This window comes from Microtus oregoni, unplaced genomic scaffold (assembly GCF_018167655.1).
Source record: "Microtus oregoni isolate MIOR12 unplaced genomic scaffold, Mior012 000002F_ref0000024, whole genome shotgun sequence".
Classification (NCBI taxonomy): Eukaryota; Metazoa; Chordata; class Mammalia; order Rodentia; family Cricetidae; genus Microtus; species Microtus oregoni.
The window spans coordinates 38,222,843-38,249,735 of record NW_024543061.1 but is presented as its reverse complement, the minus strand read 5'-3'; the positions used below and the strand labels follow the sequence as shown (position 1 = coordinate 38,249,735).

Here is a 26,893-nt window from a genome sequence, read left to right as displayed (position 1 = left end):
TTTTTTTTAGCAGTGTGCACAATATATACTGATGGGTTATAATTTATTGCTTCCCAAGTGTCTTAGCCACACCAAACCGCTATTACAAATCGCCATAAAGTGACTGGTTCACAGACAACAGAAACTTGGGTGTTTACAGTTCCAAAGAGTGGGAGGTCCAAGATCAACACAGCTCTTGTCCTGATGAGGGCACGCACCTACTTCTGGTTCATGACTGGCATGGCCTTGGTACGTCGTGCTTAGAGGGCAAAGATACTCTGAGACCTTTAATTAGGCATTCTTTCTGGCGTCACCTCCTGACTCGGGAAGTTCGTAAAAGACACACCCATTGACAGAGGAGTGTGCTGATGAACGTCAGTCAGATTACAGAACTCAGTTTCGAGGAAGGTTGTCCAGTTCGTAAATGTTCAGGATTTGGAGACAGTGCCCATAAAGTCGGGCATAAAGTATTTTTCGAGTGCCAAGAGAAATGTGAGGCCTAACCGCTGTGTTTACTGAGAGGCACGTGCGGCTCGGCTCGCCCCGGGAATTCCAGACGCAGACCGCCTTCAGTGCACAGAGAGCGAGCACAAACCTGGATAGTCGGCCCTCAGAAACCGTCGCTAAGGTGTTCCCGGCCACTTCCACTCCCGGATGTGGCGTCACGCCACCGCCTCTGTCCTGGGCGGAACTCGGCTCCCGGATCTGGGGGTTGTGTACGTGAAGGGCGGCGCATGCGCGCCAGCGCCGGGCTCAGCTGTGCAGGAGGCTGCGAGCGGCCGCGGGAGGCGGTGGGCCCTGGCCACCGCTGAGGCCGCCGGAGCCGGCTCAGCCGGCGCTCAGGAGGGGCCATGAGCTGGTTCAACGCCTCGCAGTTGTCCAGCTTCGCCAAGCAGGCCCTGTCTCAGGCCCAGAAGTCCATCGACAGGGTCCTGGACATCCAGGAGGAGGAGCCGAGCGCCTGGGCCGAGCCCATCCCGTACGGCGAGCCGGGTAAGCGGGTACCAGGGAGTCGTGCCTGCTCGCCATCAGACCCCAGCCCGCCTGCCTCGGCCCCGCTGCGGGTCCTGCTGATCTCAGGTGTCAGCTCACAGCCTGTCCCTGTCCCAGGCCCTTCCTGCAGTGTCCTGAGCACAGCCTCCTCTCCCCTAATTGCTCCGCGTCTTCCGCAGTTTTAGTCCTAGGTCCAAACTGTAAATTCCCGAAGTCAGGGAGCCCCGCGGGTGGCACTTAATGAACACTTCACGCTTTGAGGCACAGACTTTACAAAAACACTTCCTCGTCTTCAAAACAACCCAAGTCAGGGCTGGTAGTATCCGTGTTCTACAGAAGAGCTAAACGAAACTCAGAATGCATAAATAGCTTGCTTCAGGTGAGGAACAGAATGTACTGGGGATAGTACTAGGGGACTGTGTACTTGCTCCAAGAGTGCCCAAGTGTAACACCTTTTCTGCAGAACACGTCTTTCAGATTGGCTGAAATGGCTGAAATTGCTCTTTTGAGGGCCCAGTTACTTGTGTCCAAGTCTGAGGGGGTACTTGAGCAGTTTCACGTGTGTAGCAAGGGACACATGAGTACCAATCATTGGATAAAAAGAGTACTTGATCGCCTTCTGGTTTCTGGTTCTAGCTGTACTTTGTTAAAGGCTCAGAGCCCAAGTTTGAACCATTGATATCTCAGTTTATGTGTGTGTGAAGGTATGTCATGATCTTCTTTTCTGTGTGTGAGATGATCTTGCTGTTGCTTAGCGAACCTTGCTTTTTGTGGTTGTACCCCATAGTCTGAGTTACTAAACTGAAGATCAAATAAGTTTCAAATATACTCCCCCCCCCCCCGAAATCTGAGACATGAATAGAGCTGTATAACTTATTTCTAAGGGCAGGTTATCTGGAATGGAGTCAAGTTTACATAGATGCTATTTTCATTGATCACCGGTTGTGTTTTGGATTACAGAATGACTTTGGTCTGAAGAATGGGAGAGTTTAGGTGGATGTGAGATAATTGCAGTTTCCTATCACGGTCTGCAAGAGACTAATTGAAATCCTAGAATCCACGAGGATGATAATTAGCTAGCTAGTAGCCCTAATCTAAGTGGCAGACCTCAGCTAAATAGCACACCTAATTTTGCTTTAAGCTTTGTTTTTTCTTTCTCACACATTGAACAAATGACTGTAAAAATCTGCCCTCAGCTCAGAGTTTCCTCAGCACTTCATTTGAGGTAGTTTTGGAGCCTTATTAAAGGACAGACTTTGTTAAGGGGCTTCTTTAGGAAATCCCCAGCTAATGTGTGCCCTCCCCAGCAACCTCTAATTGCACGTAATTTTGGTGATTTTGCTGCTCTACTTTTTGATTTATGACAAAATATATAAAGAAATACTTCAGGTTTGAAAAGAGAGGAACTTGCTGACTAGTCAGTCATTAAATACATAAATGCAGTAGGACAATGATCTTTTATCCTGTTACTTGTGTTTTTTAATAAAACGCTGATTGGCCAGTAGCCAGGCAGGAAGTAGAGGCAGGGTGACCAGGCAGGAAGTAGAGGCGGGGCAATAAGAATTCTGGGAAGACGGAATTCTGAGTCTGCAGTCCTGACCCAGCCATAGAGGAAGCAAGGTGTGACAGCCTCGCTGAAAAAGGTACCAAGCCACAAGAATTTTGGGCTAATGTAAGTTATACAAATTAGTTAATGAGAAGCCTGAGCTAATGGGCCAATCAGTTTATAACTAATGTAGACCTCTGTGTGATTTATTTGGGACACCGCTATGGGACCTGTTGGAACAGAAACCTCTGTAACTAGGACTTAATGGCTGCAGGATCCAGTGGGACAGAAAACCTCAGACAATACATTAAAGTGGGTTTATTCTCTAGAACTTACTTTTCACATCAGTTTAATTATGATTTTCAAGAAGGAACATCACTATCTCAGGTTCAGTTTTGAGTGTTGTCTGTTTAGCTTATAATTAAGTTTTATTATTTAATGTTACAAGAATAAAATGATTGTGTGGCTAAATAGTGCTGTGACTACATGTGGCCTGTTAGTGAAGTTTTGAACTGTTTTTGTGAGATCAATCACATATCTGGGACAGGTTATAAAACCCATGTCATAACTTTAAGCATGCTGGGAGGGAAATAACATACTTGCTTTGGGTGGGCAAAGGCAGGCATGGTCTTGTACTTGTTCATAGACCCTCTCAAGTCAGCCCACACTGGTTTTATTCTGTTAGGCCAAAGTTAACCCGGAAACTAATCAGTGATGCTATAAGCCAAGAGTTCGGCCGCTTCAAGGTACAGGGTGTATTTTATAGTTTTTTTTTGTCTCTCACATACAATCTGATAATGATTGAAATATTAATGCTAGATAAGTTTTATTTATTGAATTAATTTATTTTTGTCAAAGGAATAAGTCTCCCAGTGAGTGGAGGATGGGATACATCAACCTGGGGATTGAACTCAAGCACTGAACCTCAGAGTCCACCAACAGCCTCTCCTAAAGCAATTACAAAGCCAGTTCGAAGGACTGTCGTCGATGAGTCTGAAAATTTCTTCAGTGCCTTTCTTTCACCATCAGATGTCCAGACCATTCAGAAGAGTCCGGTGGTATCAAAACCTCCAGCTAAATCACAGCGGCCAAAAGAAGAAGTGAAAGGTAGTTTACAAGAATCCTCGTCCCCTGGCCCGTCCAGAACTCCTGAAACAGCTAAGTCAGAAGTGCGAGAGACTGTGTGTATCTCAGGAGAAACCCCGGCTGTGGCTACTCCATCACCTGTACCTGAAGGCAAACATGGAGAAACTGCTTGTGAAGAGTCTGAGGTGAAGGTGCCTGCTGTGCGGTTGAAAGCGTCTGAAGGTGTAGTTAACGTAAACACAACAACAGAAGATGTATCCACCACCTCCACCCAGTCTCTCACAGCAGAAACTAAGGATGTGACTTTGGAACCTAAGGAACAAAAACACGAAGACAGACAGAGCAATACACCTTCTCCTCCTGTTAGCTCCTTCTCATCGGGCACTTCTACCACCAGTGATATTGAGGTTTTAGATCATGAGAGCGTAATAAGCGAGAGCTCAGCTAGTTCAAGGCAAGAGACTTCAGATGCAAAATCAAGTCTTCATCTCATGCAGACGTCATTTCAGCTGCTCTCTGCATCTGCTTGTCCCGAGTATAGCCGCTTAGATGAATTCCAAAAGCTCAATGAGAGCTGCTGCTCGTCGGATGCTTTTGAAAGGATAGACTCGTTTAGTGTGCAGTCTCTAGATAGCCGGAGCGTAAGCGAGATCAACTCAGATGATGAACTGCCAGGCAAGGGCTATGCTTTAGCGCCTATAGTAGTGAATCCTTCAACCCCAAAGACTAGAGTAGTAGAACCCACTGAAGAAAAAGCTGAAGAAGAGGAAGGAAACGAAACGTTAATCGCACCTTCTGAGGAAGCAGAGTTAGAGGAAAGTGGCCGAAGTGCTACCCCTGTTAACTGTGAGCAGCCAGATACGCTGGCTTCCCCCGTGCCGGGAAGTGAAGGAGATCTTGTCTCTGGACCGGCCACTGATCAGTGCGAAGCTGCTGGGAGTCAGCCGGAGGCACTGCCCGAGAAAGAAGATGTTTGCAAGGTAACTGTAGTGTTTGGGTTGGGCTGTGTCGGTGATGAAAACACTTTCATGGATGTGTGATGCTTTGAAAAAGTAGATATCTGGTCATCTAATTGTAACAGTAAGGACCTTAATGTTAAATTGTTTGAAATGTCTGCAAGGCAGCTATGATAGAATAAGTAGATCTGAAAAAGCTTCACATTTCCATTTTGCATCTTTATTGTTGAATCCTTATCCCTTTAAAATTCTTCTATGCTGTATATATCCTCATGTCAGTTTGCAAAGGACTGTTTATGTCACAGGTGTCTTGTTAAATCAAGCCGAATGTTACTATTTTTTTCTTATATCAGAATGTTTTATGTGTATATACTATTTATGGGGAATTTTAGATTTTGTCTAAATGAATACTTTATATGAATATACTGTTGATGCTTTTCTGTGATTAGTATTCTAATGTTGATGTTTTCATTGATATAACTAATCTGCTTCTTACAGTGTTTTGGCTTGGTTTCTCCTTATGTTAGTTTTGATATCTGCTATTAATAGCTATCCTACATGAATGAGGAAAGGAAATACCTGGGGACCAAAAGTAAAACTTAAGACTGACAAATGACTACATACATGCAAATCCCTAATACATACAAGAGAAAATGGTGTCGGTTCTTTAATTTTAAATCAGAGCTTTGGTTTTCCTGATCCTTACAAATTAAACAGGAGCTGGCGTCTTAATAGGCTTCTGAAATGTACATGTAACATATGTGGAGAAATATACTGCGAGGACTCAGTTTGCCTTACCACCTTCTGAAAGCAGCAGGTTCTGTTTCCTGGGTTTAATGTTATTCAGGAACACAACGTCATGCTATCCTTCTGGATGAGTGGTAGCAACCTTGGAGTATATGCTGATATCTGAATCCCTGAAAGCCAGCACTAGTTACTGTTGATGTTTTCAGTGCCTTTATGAAGGTAAGTGATGTTTAGCCTGTCCTGCCTCAGACGGGGCTTTTTTGAAGCTAGAGAGGCACCGTTTCTCTCTTGACAGCTAACTTTATTACTGCTTTAGCAAGACCTAAGGAATGAGATCAGAGAATTGCTTCTGTCATCTTTGTATTGATGCGTCCCAGAAAATTCAAATTATATGCTTATGGGTTTGTAAAAGTATTTTTATTTTTAAGTACAGTGGATAATAATAAAAAAGTTACATGTTTGGGTTAAAGAATAATAAGAGAGCTAATGGGCCAAGCAGTGATTAAAAAAAAAAAAGAATAAGAATACCGAAGGCTATCTCACTACCACTAAACGAAGATCTGAAACATTACCAGACATTTGACTTTTTTTGTTTGTTTGTTCAGTTTTACCTATTTTCCTTCCTTAGTGGCAATACAAATAAATTATCCCAGATTTTTCTGTTAGAAACAAACTGCCTTAAATGTTCGTGTGGTTATTTTACTTAGTATGTTCACCACGTGCTTCCTCTAAGGCATACCTAGAAGTGGACTCTGCTGCATCCTCAGATGAGTAGCTGGTCAGCTGGCACTGCCTGATTGTTTTGTGTGCGCTTCCACCAGTTCTGTGCTCCCTGCTTTGTGCTCTCGTAAGAGTTAGCTAGAATTGTTCTGTGTCTACTGTGACCTCAGCTTTGGTTTTTAATTTGTGAATGGCTTACTCTTACTGTTCTTTACCTGCATAACAAACGGACTTTTCAAAGTCAAATGATTGGCTTGTGTTTGTTCTCTTTATCCAGACTCTTGAATTTCTGAATGAGAAACTAGAGAAGAGGGAGGCCCAATTATTATCTCTTAGTAAAGAAAAAGCACTTCTAGAGGAAGCTTATGATAACCTGAAGGAGTAAGTATTCAAAGTCTGTGAGTTATTTCACACTGCATGTTCAGGCCAATGTACTTTGATGTTTTGAAATTAACGTGTTTTACACTTTGGGGCTGGAGACACGGCTTAGTAGTTAAGAACACTTGCTGCTTTGCAGAGGACCTGTGTTTGGTTCCCAGCATCCTCATAACTACAAGGGTAGCAGGCTCATATGTGGTATATGTACATAAATGCATGCAAGCACTCATTAAATGAATACAAAATGTTTAGCAGTTGAACTTGTTTATAGTCACTGAAAATTGCATAGTGTTTCTAATATTACCATATTTAAAGTTTTTTTCTCAAATTATCTTTACCATATTACCTTTGGCATTAAAAAATGTTCCATATATATATATATATATATATATATTTCTCCTAATTCTTCTTTTAGTATTAGAGATTTAAAATACACCTTTGCTTTCGTTTTAGTTTTGTACATCTAATATTGGTGACATTTTCACCAGTGGATTTTGTTTGTGGTTTCTTAAAATTTATAGGGCTGAGGATACAGGTCTGTGGTAGAGCATTTTCCTAGCATGCGCAGCCCTGGGTTCAATCCTGAGCAACACCAATAAATATTTGGAGTAAATTTAGCAAGTAGTTTTTCTTTGAAAAAATAATTGGCTGCTAGGCCTGATGGCACACATCTGTAATCATAGCAGAGAAGCAGAAGCAGGGAATGAATTAGAGAGGCCACTTGTACTTTATTGTAGGACCTTGTCTTAAAAACAAAACAGAAGAAAAGTTACTAGACACCACACAGTTCTATTTTAATATAGTCTATATTGGAGAAAATGGCATCTGCATTTTGGGAATGGACCTCATTACTTCTGGAGTATATAAACAGTATCTTCTTTCTCTTGTATTTTGAATCTAGTGAAATGTTCAGAGTAAAAGAAGAAAGTAGTAGCATTTCCTCCCTGAAAGATGAATTTACCCAAAGAATTGCAGAAGCAGAAAAGAAAGTTCAACTAGCCTGCAAAGAGAGAGATGCTGCTAAGAAGGTAATTTAAATTAAACTCTGCAAAACTCCATCAATGGGGGCTGGAGAGATGGCTCAGTGGTTAAGAGCACAGGCTGCTCTTCCAGAGTTCTTGAATTCTATTCCCAGCAACCACATGGTGGCTCACAACCATCTATAATGAGATCTGGCGCCCTCCTCTGTCGTGCGGGCATACGTGGAGGCAGAATGTTGTATACATAATAAATAAATAAATAAATCTTTAAAAAAAACCCTTCATGAATGAACTCATATTTTGTTATTAGAAAAAATAAATAGTAAAAGCATATATGTACTATGTTAACAAGTAAATTATAGATTTTTGTTCTATTAAAATTGGTAGATTTGATGCATTAAAGAAATCTAGGAACTGGAGACTTGGCTCAGTAGACTTTGAAATACCCATTGAGCAAACATGAGGACCTGAGTTTGGATCTCCAGAATCATGTAAAAGCCGGGAATAATGGCCTGTGTCTGCAGCCCCAGTGCTGGGACCAAGGGCTGAGAGAGAGGTGAATCCTTAAAAAGCTCATTAGCCAGCCAGCCTTGACAAATTGGTGAACTTTAGATTCAGACATGTCTCAAAATAAAATGTGAGCAGTAGTCAGTCACCTGATGTCTACTGTGTCTTCCACAGTCGAGCACACAAATGTGCACATTCATGCAAATTTTCTTTAAATGGGTATTTAATGTAATTTATGAAGATATATAGCAAAGATCATTAAGAAAACTAAAAGTGGTAATTCCATCAGAATAAGTAACAATGAAACCTGAATGATGCTATGTACATTTTAAAAAGAAATCATTAGCTGGGCAATTATGATGAACACCTTTGCCTTTAATCCCAGCACTTGGGAGGCAGAGGCAGGCAAATCTCCATGAGTTCAAGGCCAGCCTGGTCTACAAGAGCTAGTTCCAGGACAGCTAGGACTATTACACAGAGAAACCCTTTCTGGAAAAACCAAAATCTAAACCAAAACAAAAAGTAACCATTAGTTCCATAGATCATTTTTTACTACTTCAAACATTCATACTTCCCTAAATACAAATTAAAAGTGTAGTTTATAGTTAATGGATAATGATTCTCTTTTGGCATATGTAGAATTGGCTTGTTCTGACAATCCTTATCTGTGATGCTATTAGCATTTAGGAAGCTAATTCTGTTATGGCAAATCTATTTGTGTTATAGTATGCTTAGCAGTGTCCCTGGCTTCTCCATGTCGCTGTAGTAGTGTGTCGTCCCCCCCCCCCCCCCAGATGCCCCTTGGGCGCCAAGCCGTGCCTATTCAGGAGCTGTTGTGGTGGTGTTCCAATCCGGAGCACTTAAAGCCTTTCTTTGTTAACTGTGGTTTTAGTTACTGAGAAGTCCTGCTGTTACTAGTAACTTAGTGGGTGCATTTGACTTGCTTTCCCACTTTATCAATGTTTGTCAGTGTCCTGCATTTTAATTTCTGTGTGTGGGCACATGTGTGGGGGCGTGTGCAGGTGCACTCACCATGCACACTACAGCCTACGTACGAAGATCTGTGGATCCTGTACATTGAGTATAGGTCATCAGGCTTGGTGGCAAGCGTTTTTAACCACCAAGCATCTCCTAGGACCCCATCCTACTCCTGACTAATGTTAATGGTAATGTATTGTTTTTCTGTGTGCACTCTTACACGGAGTCTCTACCTGCTTTAGCTAGCTCACTTCAGACACTGGCAGTAACTTGAGACACTTAACAAACCTTCCTGTCCTATACTGCTGTGTTCCAGATGCAGAGCGTGGCCTAGAGAGATAGTGAAGGACAGTATAGGAAGTTATTTTACTCGTGTTTCCGTGTTTATATAACTGATGAGTATGGGCTTTTGTGTGGTATTCAAAGCTGTTTCTGTGTCTCAGTTAACTAGGTAATAGGTGATTCAATTGACAGACTTATTATGGGATGCAATTATGGGTGGCTTCTTCAAACGGGAAAGCTGGGGAAACATCCTAGGATGAAAAGAATTCTTTATGATAACCACAGTTTTTTTTTAATTAGGAAGTGAAAACCATAAAAGAAGAACTTGCCACTAGATTAAATAGTAGTCAGACTGCAGACCTCTTGAAGGAGAAAGATGAGCAGATTCAAGGGTTAATGGAAGAAGGTGGGTATTGTGCTGATTATTAAAAATAGTCCAAGAAAAGGAAAAATACTATGTAATAGGTAGTATATGTTTTCTAATAACATATAGCGGGACACACCTGTAGTCCTAGCGACACAGGAGCCTGGAGGATCTGTTGAGCCCAGCCGGTGAAGATAAACTTGAGTAACACAGCAGCTGCCCTCAGAAAAGAAAGAAGGGGGGGCAAGAGGGGGGAACAAGAGGAACAAGAAAAGGAGAGGTTATGAGAAATGAAAACACAGAAGGTGTGGACTTAAACCACACAAGTGGCTTGTAACGGTTTATGGAAGAATGGGAAAGAAATACATGCTGTGTAGCTTTTAAAATATGCTGTAAGCTGGCTGTGGTGGTACACACCAGTCATCCCATCAGCTGGGAGGTCGAGGTTGTATCTAGGATGCTGAGTTTGAAGCTAAAGATCAAATGAAGACTGTTAGCGTCTTGTTTCCTAGAATCCTTTCACGTCATAATTTTAGTATTCATTGATAATTCACGCTCAAGTGAATTTTAGCACTGAAGTTTAAAATTGTTATGGCATTAGAGAAGAACTCATGGATGCTACTGGTTAGATAAAGCTTTCTATGCAGATTCTTAAAGAATCACTGTTTTTTGGCATTTATGCTTTTTTTTTTTATAATCACCAGGAGAAAAACTTTCAAAGCAGCAGCTGCATAATTCTAACATCATTAAGAAATTAAGAACTAAAGACAAAGACAATGAAAATGTTATTGCAAAGCTGAACAGAAAAGCAAAGGAGCTGGAAGAGGAGTTACAGCATTTAAGACAGGTGACTGACTGTCCGTGTTCTCTGGTTATGTGTTGTTACTTCCTGTAATTTACCATGGCTTGTGGGGCATTCAGAATGACTGCAAGGTTTTAGACTCATAGATAAATGGGTAGCTAACATCACTGTGACCCGACACTGGATATGACATGAGCAGCTTGAAGGAGATTCCACCGGAGTGGGAAGGTGTGACAGGCAGCGTGGTGTGTGGTGACAGAAGTGTGTGGCAGCTGTTTGTGATTGTGCCAACCAGGAAGTAGAGAGGCGGGACGGACCCTGAAGGCCTGTTCTCCAGTGGTCTAGTTCCTCCAGCCAGAGGTTCACAGTTTTCCAAAGCACCACCACCAGCAGAACACACGTTCAGACACATGCTCTGGTGGGCAATTTTCTGTTCAAGCTATAGCCAGTATTAGAGATTCTTGGCACTAGCTACCATGTCATCATTTATCCAAAAGTGTTCTTGTCTGTTTTAACATAGATCCTTGATGGCAAAGAAGAAGTTGAGAAACAACATAGAGAAAATATTAGAAAACTAAATTCTGTGGTAGAACGCCAGGAGAAGGATCTTGGCCGACTTCAGGTAGACAAGGATGAACTTGAAGAAAAGAGCCGAAGTACTCAGGCTGCTCTAGATAGTGCGTACAGGTATGAAATATGCAGTGTGTTTAGAATCTGTTACCACAGTGGGAGACTGAAGAAGTCCGTTTTCTTTATTTTTTGAAATTACTTTATATGTGTTGTATTTTGCCTGGATGCATATCTATGTACCACATGCCCAAGGAGACTAGAAGTTGTTGATCCTTAGAACTGGAGTTCAGCCGTTGTCAGCTGCCATGTGGGTGCTGGCAATTCTTAACTACTGAGCAGTCTCTCCAGCTATTCTCTTTTCTATTATCTGATTGCTAGCAACATTTATAGATTTGCCCTTGAGTGAGTTAGACAAAGCAACTTTAGCATAGTCCTCATAATGGCTAGCGTTATTATAAGGTGTGCTTACTGTTATTGTGAGATTTCTGTGGTACATGGAAATTACATTAGTGTGGGTTTGTGTTTACTTTTGCATTGTTCTATTAATAAATGAAAACTATCAATCTACTTTTACAAGAGAACTTACTGATCTTCACAAAGCCAATGCTGCTAAGGACAGTGAGGTGCAGGAAGCTGCTTTGAGGCGTGAGATGAAAGCGAAGGAAGAAGTCTCTGCGGCACTGGAGAAGGCCCAGGAAGAAGCCCGTCAGCAGCAAGAGGCGTTAGCACTTCAGGTAGGCAGTGCGTGGTTAAAGTTACCTTTTATGTATCTGTGCTTGTTTCTGCAAAGTAAAACAGTTCATTAGCAACTGTGAGTCTGTTCTTATATGAGGTACATCTGGTAGGCTTCTGAGATTATGTTACTGGCATTTTAGAGTACTGATTGCACAAACTTCATTTACATGTCTTTTAAAATGCCCTTAGTGCAGTAGTTCTCAACCTGTGGGCCACGAGCTCCTTGGGGGTTGAACAACCCTTTCACAGGGGTCATCTAAGACCATCAGAAAACAGATATTTATATTATAATTCATAACAGTAGCAGTATTACAGTTATGAAATAACAACGAAAATAATGTTATGGTTGGGGTTACCACAGCATGAGGAACTATGTTTTTTTATTTACTTTTTTTTAAAATTTATTTTTAATTAAAAATTTCCATCTCCTCCCCTCCTCCCATTTCCCTCTCCCTCCCCCTCCCCCTCCCCCTCTATCTCCAGTCCTAAGAGCAGTCAGGGTTCCCTGCCCTGTGGGAAGTCCAAGGTCCTCCCCGCTCCATCCAGGTCTAGGAAGGTGAGCATCCAAACAGACTAGGCTCCCACAAAGCCAGTTCGTGCAGTAGGATCAAAACCCACTGCCATTGTCCTTGGCTTCTCAGTCAGCCCTCCTTGTCCGCCATGTTCAGAGAGTCCGGTTTGATCACATGCTCCATCAGTCCCAGTCCAGCTGACTTTGGTGAGCTCCCATTAGATCAGCCCCCAGCGTCTCAGTGGGTGGACGCACCCCTCGCCGTCCTGACTTCCTTGTTCCCAGGTGTCCATGGAGATGTCCCCAGCTAGATCCTTGGGCAGCTGAGGAGAGGGAGCCTGAAATGGCCCTATTCTATAGCCATACTGATGAATATCTTGCATATCACCATAATTAATCTGGCGATGGATTAAGCTAGAGACAGAGACCCATATTGGAGCACTGAACAGAGCTCCCAAGGTCCAAATGAGGAGCAGAAGGAGGGAGAACTTGAGCAAGGGTCTCAGCATTTGAAAGGCAGAGAACAACTGCCTTAGTGGGGTGCACATACCATACCGTTATTGCTTGATTTCCTGTGAGTATGTGCGTACATAATGTGGGGGGCATGGCTCACTGTTAGAGCCTTTTCCTCTTATGTGCAGAGCGCCCAGCACTGCCAGAGGAAGGAGAATTTTATGAAACTAGGTATCCTACTGCCAGAGTAATGTAGATGCATATAATTAAAACATACTGTTTCAAGAGACTACATTGTACAGTTGATTCATGAGCCTGATGAAAAAAGAAAAGGGTTTGGAACACACTGTTTTCAAAATCATCAAATATTGTTGGATGATCGAGGTGTACGCCTTTAAATTCCAGCAGTCAGGAAGCATGGGCAGGCAGATATCTGCAAGTTTGTGGCAGCTTAGTCTATAGAGCAACTTAAAGGACAGGCGGGGCTATGGAGGGAAACCCTATCTTGAAGAAAAAAAAAAGAGTCGTCAGATATTGAACATCTGAAACACACCATTTGGCTATCATTAATGATGCTGCTGTAAATATTCATTACACTTTGAGTTTTTCAGTGTAGGGGTCTGACCAGGGCCTTTGGTGTGCCGGCAAGTGCTGCCCTACTTAGCTGCAGCTCCATTCCACAACAGGTCTTATGTATATGGATATCTAGCTTACCCAGAACTGTTAAAACCAAACTAAAACACACAAGACTATCCTCAGAAACCTCAGTTACCTTTTGGTTTTGTGTTTTATATTTTTGGTGGATAAATTAGAGTTGAAAGCTATATAACAAATACAGTCAGACAGCATTTGCTTCTAATTTATCTCCTCTTTGTTGCTGCTCTTTGGCCGATGTTCCCAGTGTTTCTGTTGTAGATGCAGGAACTGCATTATGTCTGCTTTTCAGTCAAGTCACCCAGGCACCTTTGTCCCCTCCTTACATTAAAGACTACACTCCTACTCCTTTACAACTTGCTTCATGAACTTAGTGGGGTGTTATTATCCTTTTGTTTAGGAGCCTTGTCTTCCACAGTCTGTCCAGACTATGCTGATGGTTGTGTATTAGTAGAGCTCAAAGTTTTAGTTTTATGCCACTTCGCTATGTAATTTTCAGTTATATTTTTGATGGTTTTGTTGTAAGTCATGCCATAGTCTATATATCCATGTATTTCTGCCCCCTGTCAAGAAAATGTACAGAATATTACTATTTTAAATTTGTGGACTAAAGCCATGGCTCAGCAGCTGAGCACTTACTGCACTGCAGACCCAGGTTTGGTTCCTGGGTCTCACTTATCAGCTTATAACTGCCTATAACTCCGGTTCCAGGTGGTCCAGTGACTTTTTCTGACCTCCACAGGCTCTTGTACACATGTAGCACACATGCATACATTTACACACACACATGCCAATTTTTAAAAATTCTTTAAAAATTCTCTCAAATTAAAAATACAATAATAAAGAAAAGTTGAGGGAGTAAGGAATAGAGTATGGGTCTGTCATTCTTAAAACCACCATGCTATATATGGATTGCTAATTTGTATGGCCTCTGTTAACATTAACTCCATCTAGTTTTTTTAATATAATTGATAACTATAGATATTATATTCATTTAGGATGAATAATATCTTATGCATCAATTATAATTTTTATATACTTTTTTGGCTTTTTTTTTTTTTGAGACAGCGTTTGTCTGTAGTTTTTTGGAGCCTGTCCTGGAACTAGTTCTTGTAGACCAGGTTGGCCTCGAACTCACAGAGATCCGCCTGCCTCTGCCTCCCAAGTGCTGGGATTAAAGGTGTGTGCCACAGTGCCTGGCGATTATAATTTTTAACGCTTGTGTTCATGTATCAACGTTTGAGCAGATTATAATACTGATGTCTATGTAGAGCTCTGGTTTTATTTTGCTGTTGCTGGGCTTGCTGCAGGGCAGCTCTGTGTGCTCCATAGAGAAAGTCTTCAGGACTGCAATAACCAGATAGAAGCCTGGCAGCTTTGTTTAATTAGTTAAATATGGCGCCACAGTAGACAGCTACAAAGTGTACAAGTGTATATGAGCGGCACCTTTCTTGTTTTTGTTCTGAAACAGTGCTTAGACTGCTATGCAAATGACCCTCAGTGCTCATCCTAGCCTCTCCCTAATAGCCGTGTCTGCAGGCCCACACCGTCACCCTCTGCTAACACTTCTCTCTTTTAGTTTTAGTTTTTTGAAAGTGTTTAGATAATGCCTACTATATAGCATAGATCTTTGTGTTTCTCTCTTCTACATAGTCTAGGCTGGCCCGGGACTCAGAATGTTCATACTGAAATCACAGGTGTATTCCACCACATCTAGTTCAGTGCCGAGGTTTTATTTATTTACCTATTTATTTATATCTCATCTAGTTCTTATCACATTCTGTGTTTTGGCAAATGTTTATACATACGTGGTCTCCCCTCTATTTTATTGTCTGTCAGTGTTGTACATGTGTGCATGCTTTTCTCTGGCTAACAGTGCTTTCTTGAGAAAAGAGAATATATTTATAGCTCTGGCATTGCTTAAGGAGCCGGATATGTGCTCATTGTTTGGTGTGAAGTGTCATACATACAAAGTCAACATAAATGTCATCAGCATGAAGTTGCAGCCAGTGCTCTGACAGTAAGAGCATTGTTTGTCTTGCAGGTGGGGGACCTTAGGCTGGCACTGCAACGGGCAGAGCAAGCAGCTGCCAGGAAAGAGGACTATTTACGGCACGAGATCAGTGACCTTCAGCAGGTATTGTCACAGCTTTCCCAAGCACAAGGTCAAACATGATCCCTGGGCTAGTATTCCTCGATTGAAAGCATTATTACCTTGTCTGCTATTGGATGTATTTTTGTAGCTTATGTGAACCAAAGTTATCCCCTTGGGGAAAAAAAAAGAATATTTCTTAATTATGTTTTAAAGGAAGTAATTTTATCATGATAGATTTGCTATATATTCAGTTTATATGTTTTTAGTAAGAAAGCTAATAATTTTTTTCTGGAAAAATTTTCTTTTTCCAGAAGTCTAACCAAAGTTTAGGTTTGCTGGCATTTTTAGTGATTTTTGTTTCTGTCAGTGATAATAATGTGAAAAATTTTTGATTCAGAGACTCCAAGAAGCAGAGAATCGAAATCAAGAGCTAAGTCAAAGTGTCTCATCAACAACAAGACCGCTGCTTCGGCAGATAGAAAACCTGCAGGCAACTCTAGGGTCTCAGACTTCATCGTGGGAGACACTAGAGAAGAATCTTTCTGATAGGCTTGGTAATCTCTTTAGTATTTTATGTTTGATTCAGGAGGCTTTCTGTCCTGTGTGTAGAAGTAGGATAGTGGTATGTCATTGAAATTCATCTGATCTCATGGTGACATTTGGGGTCCGACATGTATAGATTGTCTTCCCCCATTTTCCTGCTTATATTAATACCTCAATCATGACTCTTCTAAAGCAGTTAGTTTTCTTTATACAATGTGTCAGATACTTTATTGCCTGCCATTTCATTTGTGAGGGGTGGGTGTATATGTGTGTGTGCATGCTCAAGTACATGTGAAAATGTATGTGCACATACTATGTGCATCTGTGTGGAGGCCAAAGGTTTATGTCTGGTGTCTTCCTCAATTGCTTCTCCTTATTTTTTCCCCTGAACCTGGAGCTGACTGATTTGTCTAGACTGGCTGGCTAGCAAACTACATGCATTCTCCTGTGTCTGCCTGCCTAGCTGTGGGACTGTATACATGCCTGCACTTGCCTTTTACATGTTGCTGGGACTCTCAACTTGAGTCCTTGTACTGACATAGCAAGCACTTTGCTAAGCTATCTCCCCAGTCCTGATTCTTTTACTTACTTTTATAGATGGCTAGACAAATCTTTTCCTTGTCCCTCATCCACTGCTGCATCTGACCCCTTTCTAGCTTGTCTACAAGAATGTAAGCAATAGCAATCTGATATAATTCCATATAGTAGTAGAATTCTAGGAGCAGAGGCAAGTCTGAAGAGGATCAAGATGAAATCCTAGAGAGAGGTATGATGGAGTTTTAAGACTGCATATCTGCTTTCTTATAGATACTCCTCGAGCTCTTTCTCACTCTCTTAATAAAGGAAACAATGTCAAGGTTCTCTTTAGTTACAGGCAGGTAGTATGTGTCTATCCTGGATATCCAGAAGCTAACAGACTCAGGAAAAATTCATGCATACCTTCTGGTTCTCAAAACTCCCATGTTTGATTTAGGAGATGCCATGTTCTAGTGACAAAGCATATGAGGGAGGGCCTGGAGCTAAGGGTTTGCTGTAGTATTGTGTTTATCTTCCATCGGCAGCAAGTCTTACTTTACTCCGGACTCTGTCATTGAAAGACTCCTTGTTAGTCATGGGGTGGCAGACTAGATTCTTGGCTTTCAAGTGGTATTTAGTGGACCATTGGAAGCCTTTGGGACTGCTGTCTTGTTGACAGAGAAGCTCAATAAATAGGTGCAGGGCTCCTTCAGGCTGTCCTAATGCAAACAGGGCCTCCTGAAATGCATATAAAGGTTATCATTCCAAAGTGTTGAGTTCAGTTCAGGGCAGCTTCCCTGTTCTGTTAATTAAACTTTGGGACATTGAAGTTGGCTGAGGGGAATGACTGAATAGAGAATATTACTCTATTCATATACTTCTAGTCTACACAACTAAGTAAAATATGTTTTTAAAGCATTATTAATGTTTTGAAACTTTATTATTTTGGTTGTTTAGTGTTAGTATCTGGAATGTCTGTTTCTGTAGTTTGATTAACTGTTTGCTTGGGAAAGGATATCTTGGCTGGTTTCAGGTTTTGACAATTATAGATAAAGCTACTGCAAGTGTAGGTGTAAATTTTCATGTCTCTACATGACAGACTAAATATGCAGTTTCTGGGCCATATGGACATTTGTGTTTAGTTTTCAGAGGAAATGCTGAACTGTGTCTATACCTGTGGGAGTAATCCAGTTGGCTCACAACCGTGACAGCAGTTTGGGTTGCCCCTGGTTTGTAAATTTATTTATTTAAATATCTATTTATTTATTTTTTTAAAGATGTATTTATTTATTATGTATACAGTACAGGGCACCAGATCTCATTATAGGTGGCTGTGAGCCACCATGTGGTTGGCTGGGAATTGAACTCAGGACCTCTGGAAGAGCAGTCAGTGCTCTTAACCTCTGAACCATCTTTCCAGTCCTGTAAATTTATTTGTTTAATCATTTACTTACTTACTTTTCAGAAAGTCTTTTATCTCATAATTTTAGCTTCCATTTCCCTAGTGACAATTGATGTTGGACATAGTTTTGTGTGCTTATTTTCTGCTTGTCTATTCATAGCCTTTGTTCATTTTTTGACTCAGCTGTCTATATTTTCACTTTTGAGAGTTTTATTTATATTCTATGTACTAAACCTACATGTGTGTTTTGCATTTATTTTTTTCTCCCAGTTTGTAGCTTATTTTGTCCTTTTATTTAGAAAAGAGAAAAGACAGGGTCTCATAGCCCAGGCTGACCTCAATCTTTCTGTAGCCAAGGATGGCCTTGAACTCCTGGTTTCCTGCCTTTATCACCAAGTCTTGGTGTGCCACCACCTTTGGTTTATGCAGGGCTGGAAATGGCCTCATGCCAACATAGTTAGCAACCAACTAAGCTATATCCCTAGCCAGCCCATTGATCTCTTCTCCTAGAGTAAAAGTTGAACATTTTGAAGGGCTCCATTTAATTGATTTGTCTTTCTGTAACTCATGTTTTTGGTGTCAAGTCAAAGTAATCTTTGCCTGACCCAAGAGCTTGAAGATTTTCTTTGGTGTCTGTCAACCATTTTGAATTAATTTTCATTTATGATGTTTTGTGCATTTTCAGTTGCTCCAGAGCCATTTGTTGATTCACTACCTTGTTACTGAATAACTATTTTCAAGTAAATATTCTTGTAGACAGAAGTTTCTATCCCACCCGGTCCCATAGCCGTTCAGTCCCAAAGAAGCACACTGAGCCTTATATTAATTATAAACTATTTGGCCTGTTACTGAGATTTATTTCTAGCCATGGCGTTACCTCCTTTTCTGTATGTCTTGTTTCCTTGGTGACTAGCTAGCTGGGTCTCCTTGACTCTGCCTAATCTCTCTATATATCTCTGTTCAGATTTCCCACTTGGCTGTACTCTGCTAAACCTTTGGCTGAAACAGATTTATTCATTAACCAATAAAAGCAACAAATACAGAAGGACTTCCCACATCATATTATGAAGAGAAAATGTTAACGTGTGGATTACTTGTCACAGTTGTCTTGTCTTAGTCTGGGAATTTGAATCTTTAGAAGTGTGAAGTCAGAACCAGCCTGGTGTCTGATCTTTCCCTGACTTATGTGTGTGATTTTTCTTTCTCCATAATCAGGTGAATCGCAGGCTTTGTTGGCTGCAGCTGTTGAAAGAGAACGTGCAGCTACAGAAGAACTCCTTGCCAACAAAACCCAGATGTCTTCCGTGGAGTCACAGAATTCTCTCTTAAGACAGGAAAACAGTAGACTTCAGGCCCAGCTAGAGTCAGGGAAAAATAAACTAAGAAAACTGGAAGATGAAAACAGTCGGTAAGTGTATTTGTGTGGTATTCTCTGTGGTTCCATGACATTTTAAATCACTGTTGGAAAGTATGTTTGTTGGGTTTTAGCTTCATTGCATTGAGAATTAAAAGTGAATACCAGTCAGGGTCCCTAGTGATATGCATTAAGCTAGTGCTAGGATCCATTGCACTTCTTTGGAAGTTACATGCTATCTTCTGTGTTTTTCTAGGGAAAGTAATTGTCCCATTAAGAATCTATGCTACCAACAGAAAAGAAGGGAGGCGGGAAGGAGAGGTGACTGCACGGAAGTTGTTTTTATAGTAGTCTTCAGGTTTCTCTAAATAAGTATTTGCATTCTTCTGAAACCACAGGGTATAAAATCATTCATCTGAAATTATAATAAGGTTATAATAGGTGTGTTTCACCCTTGACATCCAAAGAAAATTTACTGTTAAGAAAAGTAGTTCAGTGAAAATGAAGTGTCAACATTTCTATAAACATTCTATAGAACCCCTGCTTTTTTGCCACCTTTGAGCTTGGAATGATGGTTCTTAAAACTACTGTTTAAATGTCTTATTTTAAATCTCAGAGGACTGGTAAAAACAAATGGGGAAAAGTAGAATTTTCACTCATGCTTTAGCTGATGGGTAGAGGGAGTATCAGGGACCTGAAACAGTTAGTTGGGAAGTCTTTGATGCTGAGCTGGTAATGAAATGACTTATAAATATGTATCTGGAGTTTACAATTTAGACAGTTTTTAATAGTCTGTACTGTCACCTTTTTTGTTTTAATTCCCTCTGGTTTACTAGGTACCAGGTTGAATTAGAAAACCTAAAAGATGAATATGTAAGAACACTTGAAGAGACAAGGAAAGAAAAGGTATTTCTCTTCGTTCGCTCCTCCGGGACTTGCATTAGAGATGCATGGGGATGGCACAAACTGCTGATGACATTGGATGGGTGGTGAAATGGCGACTTGTATTTTACACTCTGAGCCCTGCAGTTGACTCATGATGCCGTGGGTTAGTATCTCAAACTACCTAACTGTGTCTCTCTCCATTAGACACTGTTGTGCAGTCAGTTAGAAATGGAAAAAATGAAAGTTGAACAAGAAAGGAAGAAAGCCATTTTCACCCAAGAAGCAGTGAAAGAAAAGGTACTGAATTGTGTTGGTTTGAGTTGATTTGTATAGCTAAGCTGTTGTGGGGAGCCATTGGTCTGTGGTCGAATTGTACTAACGTCTGAAGACACCCCCCTCCTGTCTAAAATGACTATACTGCTAATTGTGGGAGCATTGTCAGTGCTCTATGTAGAACAGTTGGAGTGCATTCCCACCTGTCTGTGGTTGGCTTTGAATTCTTTACACTTTCAAATGGGTTTTGTTTCTCACTGAAACTAGTGTAGCAAATCGCCGTAGGCAACTTCAGAATAGAACTGGCTTGTTCTGTCTTTGTAATTAGTAAACGTACTGAGGGTTTTGCTTTTTTAAAGTTTATTTTTTGCATGTGTATGTATTTGGTGCTCATGAATATGTGTATGCATATTTGCATATGTGCAGGTGTGTCTGTGTCCACATGCATGTGGAGGCCCAAAGTTGACATTGGGTGTCTTCCTTTATTATTCTCTACTTTGTTTTATTGAGGCAAGTCTGTTGCTGAACCTGGAGCTAGCTGATTCTGGCTAGTCTAACTAGCTAGCTTGCTCCAGGAATCCTGTCTCTGCCTCCTGAGTGCTGGGATTACAGGCAGCCACCACATTTGCCTGACTTTCTGTGGGTTCTAGGGATCTGAACTCTGGTCTCCATGCTTTACACACTAAGCCACCTCCTTAGTTCCTAAAGGTAATTTTTACAAAAAGTGTTTACTATACTTTAAGTATTGTAACATACTGAGAGTTAACATAATACGTTAAAATAGTAAACAAAAATGGAAATTACCTTTTCAGTGTATTTAGAGTTTTTGATTTTAGTTTTATTTTATTGGTATGGATGTTTGTCTGCACGTGTGTCTGTTTCACATGCATGCAGTATCCTTGGAAGCCATCAGAGGGCATCAGAGTCCCTAAACAAGATTGTGAGTCACTATGTTCCCACTAGGAATTGAGCCAGTGCTCTTAACTGCTGAACCATCTCTCCAGCCCCCATGTATTTTGTTGTTTTTTATTTCTAATACACTAAAATAAAATGAGTAAGTCGGAAATTTCAGCAAGTTTAAGGGTAATTGACAATGTTATATAATGTGAAGTAGGTACCTTCTGCAGGCATTTTAACCAAAGCTTTCTTATTGTGTTAAAAATATAAACCTGACTAATTGTGTTATAATATACATGGGGCAATGCAGGCTTTTAATTTTAATTAAAAGTGTATTTTATTTTGAGTTTTTGAATAATTTTTTGTGCGTGTATGTGTGTGTGTGTGTGTGCCTGCATCCCATGATGTATGTGTGGAGGTCAGAGGATACCAGGCTAGAGTTGTTTCCCTCTTTATAACCATATGAGTCCTAGGATTGAACTCAGGTCAGGCTTGGCAGCAAGCGTCTTTACCTGCTGAACCATCTTACCAGCTCAGCTCTTAATTTTTAAATGCTTTTTATACTGCCAAGACTTCTGGTTTTGAGGGATTGTATTTATAACATTTTATGGAGAAATTTAATGCCTTTGTTTTGTTCTAGAAATTTTTCTTCCCTCGTTTTTTGCTTCTCAATCTCACAGATTTTTTTTTCTTCCTAAGGACCACAAACCGTTTTCCGTTTCTAGTACTCCCACCATATCACGCTCGAGCTCTGTAAGTGGGGTAGATATGGCAGGGCTGCAGACATCTTTCCTGTCCCAGGTAAGGGCTTGTTCTTACGTGCTTAGCTCTAACTTGAGTGATGGTACGGGAACATGCAGTGTCAGACTGGCTGTCACCATGACATTGTTGGGGACGTTTATCAGAATATGGTGCTAATTGAAGTAAAGAAATACAGATGATTTTCTGCTTTTCAGACACTCATAGACATTTCAAATCCAGAATGAACAGGATCTTTGTTTGAACTTGATAACAGACGTATTATATTGGTCTGTGTTCTTTGACTGCATAGGATGAGTCTCATGACCATTCATTTGGGCCAATGTCTTCGTCAGCCAGTGGAAGCAATCTCTATGAAGCTGTAAGGATGGGAGCAGGATCGAGCATCATTGAAAATCTGCAGTCTCAACTAAAGCTGAGGGAAGGAGAAATTAGTCATTTACAGGTATTGGGAAAAACTAAGTCTGCTGCAGAAGCCTATGAGATGCTGGGACCCAGTGAGCCTTCATTTCCATTTGAATTCTGAGCACATTGGGAAATAAAATGACTTGGTGACATAGAAAACCAAAGTGTCTCACATATGGTAATGATATAAGCTAGAACCAAGTGAGCCTCTTGACTGACTGACTGCCAGGATTAGGCAGATTTATTTGCTCTATCGTAGGAAATACTAGGTGCCTTGTGCCATTGGCCTGCCCAGGGACATCTAAGAGCAGGGATAGCCCACTCCTTCCCAGCATCTTTTCTCAACAAGAAAAAAAGGAAGTGCTGAATCAGCATGCTTGCTTTATCTTAACTTCTTCAGTGCAAGTAATGAGTAAAGTGAAAGAGACCTGTACATAGAAGAAACAGCACAAAAATGAGGGAACTATAAGAATTATTGCTTATGGAGTAAGAATTAGCATTTTTTAGTTTTCAATGCTAAACGTACACATTCAAAATGAGTGCCTCTTCCTTTCCCATTTGAATAATTATAAAGTGGGTTGATGTGTATTGGTGGATGTAGCCCAGTGTGCTGTGCTTGAGAACCTTGGGTAGTTTCTTGAATGGTGGTGAAAGCTTTAGTGATACAACCTATATAGCTGGGAGGACAACACTGAAGTTTGTTCTCATTCCTGTGGCTTTTTCCAGTAACTTAGAATAATGGAAATGTGTGTTGTTTTCTTAGATTAGAGAAAAACACAGTTGCGTTTTTTTTAGACAGATCGTTGTATTTAATTTCTTTCTTTCTTGCATAGTAATTCTATAAATGAATAACTTCTGAAGAAAGTTGGAGCCCCTTTCCCTCACTGTTTAGCACATGTTGGTAGATCTTTTTCTTCAAAAATGACACAGTAAACATTTTTATGTTAGTGAGCGCATTAAACAAGGTATGTTTTTATTGAAATCATTTTATGGTTATATTTCTCAGCTAGAAATTAGCAATCTAGAAAAAACTCGATCCATAATGTCTGAAGAGCTAGTTAAGCTAACAAATCAGAATGATGAACTGGAGGAGAAAGTGAAAGAGATACCCAAGCTTCGAGTTCAGCTACGAGTAAGTATTCTTCACTTAAAAATACATCTAAGATATTTTAATCCAGTTATTAAATATCATGTCTTTAGTTTACATAATGCATATGTACGACTTGGTAATTTTTTTGAAAATTAAGGAGGAAGTAGTTGAGTAGAGAATGTTAAAGATGAATCTCTATTATATTGTTACATATCTAAAGTGTTTTCACAAATGTTGAGTACTGCCAAAGAAAACAAGACTTTATGTGGCCAGTACTTATTAAAGCAAGCATGTGCATTGCATGCTTTATAGTATTTGACTCAATGTTTGCTTCATCACATTACTGTGACGTAATTGAATGTTTGGCAGACTTGTGGGATAAATGCCAAGCAATACTTGACCAAATTAGTCATGAAGACAAAAATCTCATCAAGGGTACGTAATGGGAAGGAGACTGATTAAGTCATATTTGGAGAGAATTATCGATTGTGTGTGTGGGGGAGTGTATGTACATGTGTGCACATGTGCTGGGATGTGTGCTAGGAGGCTGTAAGAAGAAGTAGGTGCCCCCCTTTATCACTCTCCCCCTTGTTAACCCTTCAGACAGAACTCTCATTGAGCCTGGAGCTCGCTGTTTTATGGGGAGGCTGGCTGACTGACCACCAGCTCCAGTGAGCCTCCTAGTTCTGGGGTTACAGGCCACATGACTTTTTTTTTTTTATGTGAATGTTGGAGTTAGAAGTAAGCTCCTCATGCTTGCTCAGCAAGTGCTCTTACCCACTGAGCCGTCTCCTCAGTCCTCCATTGAGGTTTCCAAAGAAGTTCCTCTTTTTGGCTCTGTATTCCTAGGTAGACTTGGTATAAGTTTAATTTATTAAAAGGTAAGTTTAATCTTTTTAAAAATAATATTTTGTTCAACTTATGATTTTTTTCTATTGACTTGTAACAACTAGATATTTGTATGATCATTAAAAGATTATAAACATATTTTTTTAGGATTTGGATCAAAGATATAACACTATTCTGCAGATGTATGGAGAAAAGGCAGAAGAAGCAGAGGAACTTCGCCTGGATCTTGAAGATGTAAAAAATATGTATAAAACTCAAATAGATGAGCTTCTAAGACAAAGGCTCAGTTAACTTGTGAAATTCGTACCCATCAAACTGAATGTAAACACTTAATATATAAACGCAGACTTCCAATAAATTCTTTTATAGAGTTAGAAAATGGAATTTGCTGTAGAGTGTAAAAAAACTTTTTAAAAAATTCTTTTAGAGTATGTAGTTATATTTACAGTTAAATTATTTTGTGCAATATTTGAATTTTATTTTTGAAACTATTCTTTAAATTTTTTAAGGCTTTTTTTTTGTGCCTTGAACAGCACAGAGAGTTATTACTTTATCCACATAGCAGTCCAGCTAGGAAAGGAGATTGCTGTCTTCATATTATTGTGGATATATAATTAATTGTATCTATAATTTATATGTGTTTGTACATATTGAGAGACTTACAGAGTAATGTTAACATTGAAACTTTGAAGTCTTTCACACTGAGATCTTCAACATATTTCTTGAAAGTGTTTGGAGCGTTCAGGTGGAAGGTTATCACCCTGTGACTAAATTATAAGCAGAAGTCACACTGACATGACTAAAATTTAAAGAGTGGTTTAGGCTTAAAATATTTCCGTTTTGAAAAGTTATTCCATGTGGCTCCACAATGAGTGGGAACAAATGTAGATCCTTTTTTGGTACTTATCCAAAGAAAGTTATAAATATTTAATATTAACTAGGCATAATTGGATAGTGGGAAATTTTGCCTGCAGTAAATTCTGATAGATAGCATTAGTAGCAGGTAATTTTGAAGTATTTTACTACACTGTGAAATGAATCTAACATAAAAATCACTGACAAATTTTACTCAAAATTTAGTCAATTTACTTTTTAAAAACTACTTGCTTAATTTTATACAGTTGTATTTTGGGACATTAAAAATGAATGTTTTAAAAAAGAATCTCCATAGCAAACCAGAAACGTTATAGGAGTACATTTAAATTGGAGATTTTATAATTTTGTGTAGTTCAACATGTTTTTCTTGAAGCTTCAACAAGCAAAAAAATAACAAAAAGTAGTATAGAATAGCTTTAGAACATAGTTCTGTCCTTTTCCAAATGTAACTTTGTTTAAAAGTTAATCAGGTTGTATTTTAGACCTGTAAAATATTTTAATTTTATTACTGAAAATTATTTAACTGCTTTTATTATAGCCCTTCTTTATCTGTTCTTTTGCTTTTTGTGGTTCTACGGTCAACAATAATTCAAAGGTACATGGAAATTACAGAGTTTATAAGTACAGAGTGTATGCTGTTCAGAGTGGCCTGCTGGCATTTGTTCAGCACAGCCACACCTCCTTGTTAGTCACTGAGCTATTGACACCTCATGTCTACTGTCATGGTTTAGAAGTGCTTGTGTTCAGGTAAGCCTCTGTAGTGGCCCCACTGTGAAGATGTCAAAGGTTAGCCAGGAGTTCTTCCATTTAATGAAAGGGTGAACATCACTGTTGGCTATCTTACTGGAGGTTGGTAGCTTCTACTATTTCAGGTGTTCAGTGAGGGTCTTAAAATTGTTTTCCCTGCAATGAGAAGGTAGGATTTCAAATAAAAACTGTAAGTTTTATTTACATATTAAACAGTACTTCAGAACATGACTGTGAGTAGCCATCTTGCAGAATGGAGAGTTTGGGGGTTGATTTAAATTGGCCTTATTTTTGTTCCTTTTGTTCTACACAGTGTTTCTGTCATTGGATATCTATGGTTTGTAGCATGAATAAATGTCCTTTTGGTGAAAGTCATGGTCATAAAACCAAGTTTCTGTATTGTGTTAGGAAGCTACCTCTTAATTTTTTTCCAGCTTTAAAATGTTTACTCTGGGTGGTGGTGGCCTTTAATCTCAACTCTTGGAAGGCAGAGGCAGGTGGATCTCTGTTCTAGGACAGCTTGGGCTACACAGTGAGGCCATGTCTCAAAGAAACCAAACAACAACAACCACAAAAACAACAAGAAGAAAATCAACTTTTAATATTCAAGGGCAGGATGACAAATCTTGAAGCAATAAAAAATGTACAGTTAGAAGAGACAATAAACCTCAATTTCAAAATTCTTGGCAAGCATTTGAAACTGGTAGTTTGGGAAATATGAAATAGTTTTTAAACAAATAGTTTAAAAATGTGGCAGAGAAATGATTTTGAAATTAAAATTTCCTATATTAAACTCTAAATGTTACATTATCAACATTAAATATTTTTTTTGGTCCTTACTAATAAAATCAGCTACACTTAAAATCTTAAAGTGTTTTCAACTTATTTATAAAATGACATACAACCATTTATATCTACCATATTGTCTGCTTCACCTACAAATTAATCGCTGGTATTCATA

The 26,893-nt window shown here is 39.9% G+C and overlaps 1 protein-coding gene and 1 non-coding gene across 2 annotated transcripts; both read left to right on the top strand.

The window, feature by feature from the left end:
- The first annotated feature begins 724 nt into the window (after positions 1-724).
- Tmf1 (TATA element modulatory factor 1) lies at positions 725-26,303 on the top strand. Its single transcript, XM_041633762.1, has 17 exons — positions 725-972; positions 3,377-4,584; positions 6,305-6,408; positions 7,307-7,433; positions 9,453-9,558; positions 10,221-10,363; positions 10,839-11,005; positions 11,466-11,622; positions 15,286-15,378; positions 15,734-15,890; positions 19,013-19,205; positions 19,988-20,057; positions 20,241-20,333; positions 21,906-22,007; positions 22,258-22,410; positions 23,377-23,502; positions 24,457-26,303. The coding sequence occupies exons 1-17, from the start codon at positions 831-833 to the stop codon at positions 24,598-24,600; spliced, it is 3,285 nt and encodes a 1,094-aa protein (XP_041489696.1). The 5' UTR covers positions 725-830; the 3' UTR covers positions 24,601-26,303.
- Positions 17,158-17,288, top strand: LOC121443926. Its single transcript, XR_005973729.1, has one exon. It is a non-coding gene; the product is annotated as a small nucleolar RNA SNORA36 family (small nucleolar RNA).
- Positions 26,304-26,893: the final 590 nt, after the last annotated feature.

Bases quoted from the DNA above. Each gene is read 5' to 3' on its own strand.
- Tmf1 (XM_041633762.1), top strand. From the start codon at position 831: ATGAGCTGGTTCAACGCCTCGCAGTTGTCCAGCTTCGCCAAGCAGGCC. The intron at 973-3,376 runs GTAAGCGGGTAC...TTTTTGTCAAAG, and splicing joins CATCCCGTACGGCGAGCCGG to GAATAAGTCTCCCAGTGAGT. The intron at 6,409-7,306 runs GTAAGTATTCAA...TTTTGAATCTAG, and splicing joins GCTTATGATAACCTGAAGGA to TGAAATGTTCAGAGTAAAAG.